Genomic DNA, 2,086 nt, shown 5'->3' with positions numbered 1-2,086 from the left:
TGGAAATTATATATTTATGTGCTGAAGTGTTTATTCATGCTCCAAATAAACTTTACTTTTAAACAAAAATTCGTTAGCTTTCCGAATTATATGCCTGTGGACTTAATTTGTAGGAATAACGGTAATAGGATAACGCTAATAGGATAATAATAGGATAACGCTACGTATCTCGTGGATTTTTTGCATAAAATCTGTTCAACGACAACTGAAGGTGATTCTAAACGTCATTGGAAATGATGTCGCGCTTAGCACAGAGTCGATAGTTTATGATTATGTATTGATTAGTGATTGTAAATAATGATAAGCTAATATCTTAATCTTGGTATTTGGGCTTGTCTTAACCTTAAGTTCCCTACTCTAAAGCCTGCTTTGTGATTGAGAAATAAAACATAATTTCATTTCATTTCATCAATCGCATCGCATTTTGCCTATATTTCTTACATTACTTTAATTTAAGCCCCAGGATAAAAGTTTAAGCAGCCAGGTTGCTTTTTCGACCACTTGACGTGATATGACTCCTATTATATCTCACATTTTTTTTATTTTGTCACAATATAAATGCCTAATTTTATAATAAAAATGTTCGGGTCTGCTATTATTATTGGCAACGCCATTATATAGACGCAAAAAGTACAGTAATTCTATTCGAGCTTAGTTGCTCGTAATTTCTATAAAAATATTTTATAAAAATAATGGACTATTTATTATTTAGGTACTTACCGTGCACTGGAAGGGTTTATTTCCGGAGTGAAGTTTCATGTGAACATAGTAGGATGAAGCTGATGAGAGAACTTTGCCACACACCTGCAAACATACAAATACGTTAAGAATGTGTTGAGTCAGCATCATTACCCCACAATGGTATATTCCAAATCCAAGCTAACTACTTAGTGAAGATTTGTGATAAAAAAAAAAGCATTACTCCCTACCAAGGTAAACAAATTTGATCCACCAGAAAATCGATCCAAGTGTTGTCGTCATATAACGACACATAAATTAATTGTGTTTCTACTAAATCGCTGAGTTGAGTCGACAATTCGATTTCTTTTTCTCTTAAATGAATAAAAAATATGAGAAAGGACAAGCCGGCTCTACTGCAATAGTATTAAAGGTGTTGTAGTCTGTTTATTATAATATAATAAAGGTTTGCTTCAGAACTGTATAAAGTCGAGAATGTGCATATACATACACACGTTTTAAACCCCTTGTAGTCACAATTAGCTCATTTACTATTGGCTAATACTTTGGCCATGCTATTTGTAATTGGTTGATTATTTTATGTGACGTGCAACCCTTAGGGCTGCCAAGATTGATGAATTTATTTAGTATTTAACAACTTTTTTTATGATACCAAGTTACAGGACGAAAAAGTCGTGCGCGCGTGCGGTGGTATCGCTTAACCAAGCGCACGACTTTTTCTTTTCACACCTGTCCATAACTGTTGCAGTGCCACAGAGTTTTAAATCACAAAGATCTGAGGGGCACTACCACTGTGCCCGTCATCATGCGATACAAGCTGACAAATCCCGCATGCCTGTAGTTCACCAGCACCCTTAGCATCCAACAAAACCGAAACGTAGTTAATGCTCACATTACTAATACTTGGTGGGATTTTTTTTCGATTTCACCGCTATCATATCAAATACCACGACGTTAGTGAGCATCCAAGGAGAAAAAAATTACAACCACGCCAGTGTGGATTTTTGTTATTTAGGAGGCGTAAAGAAATATCTATCCACCCGTATAAACCTTTACAGAGCGTAAAAAACGTATTTAAGCTATTTAAGGTACTTGTAATACCAACAAATTTAAAAACAAAATATTTTTAATCCCCTAAAAAAATTTGGTTTCCCTTACAGTTGCCCCATTAACCACATACATTTTGTGTCTGTAGTTTTAGAGTTACAACACTTATCGACATGCAATAAGAGTGAAAAAGACATGCGGGTCGCTTCGGCTCGGATGATGCGATTCAATACAGCGCAACGCACAACGTCGTGCATGGATATAAAGTTTTTCTGACTGGCTTCAGCCGTAGCCGATTCGATAAGTGTGATGAGTCCCTTATGTTAAACCAGATACCGCA

The 2,086-nt window shown here is 35.6% G+C and overlaps 1 protein-coding gene across 14 annotated transcripts in view; it reads right to left on the bottom strand.

Annotated features, from left to right (window-relative positions):
- The window catches only part of LOC113238042 (zinc finger protein OZF-like), a 22,153-nt gene extending 21,337 nt beyond the window's left edge, over positions 1-816 (bottom strand). For 10 of the 14 annotated variants that reach the window (XM_026474757.1, XM_026474756.1, XM_026474764.1 and 7 more), the window contains exon 1: positions 721-807. In XM_026474757.1, coding sequence (XP_026330542.1) covers positions 721-759 — 39 coding nt within the window. In that variant the 5' untranslated portion in view covers positions 760-807. Of the gene's footprint in view, positions 1-720 lie in introns of all 14 variants that reach the window. The other 4 variants (XM_026474765.1, XM_026474766.1, XM_026474767.1 and 1 more) reach the window with 1 other exon arrangement.
- Between the last annotated feature and the right edge of the window lie 1,270 nt (positions 817-2,086).

This window comes from Hyposmocoma kahamanoa, unplaced genomic scaffold (assembly GCF_003589595.1).
Source record: "Hyposmocoma kahamanoa isolate Upper Pololo Valley unplaced genomic scaffold, ASM358959v1 94028, whole genome shotgun sequence".
NCBI classification, from domain to species: Eukaryota; Metazoa; Arthropoda; class Insecta; order Lepidoptera; family Cosmopterigidae; genus Hyposmocoma; species Hyposmocoma kahamanoa.
Note: the sequence above shows the minus strand (reverse complement) of the source record. Positions and strands in the feature narration are given on the sequence as shown.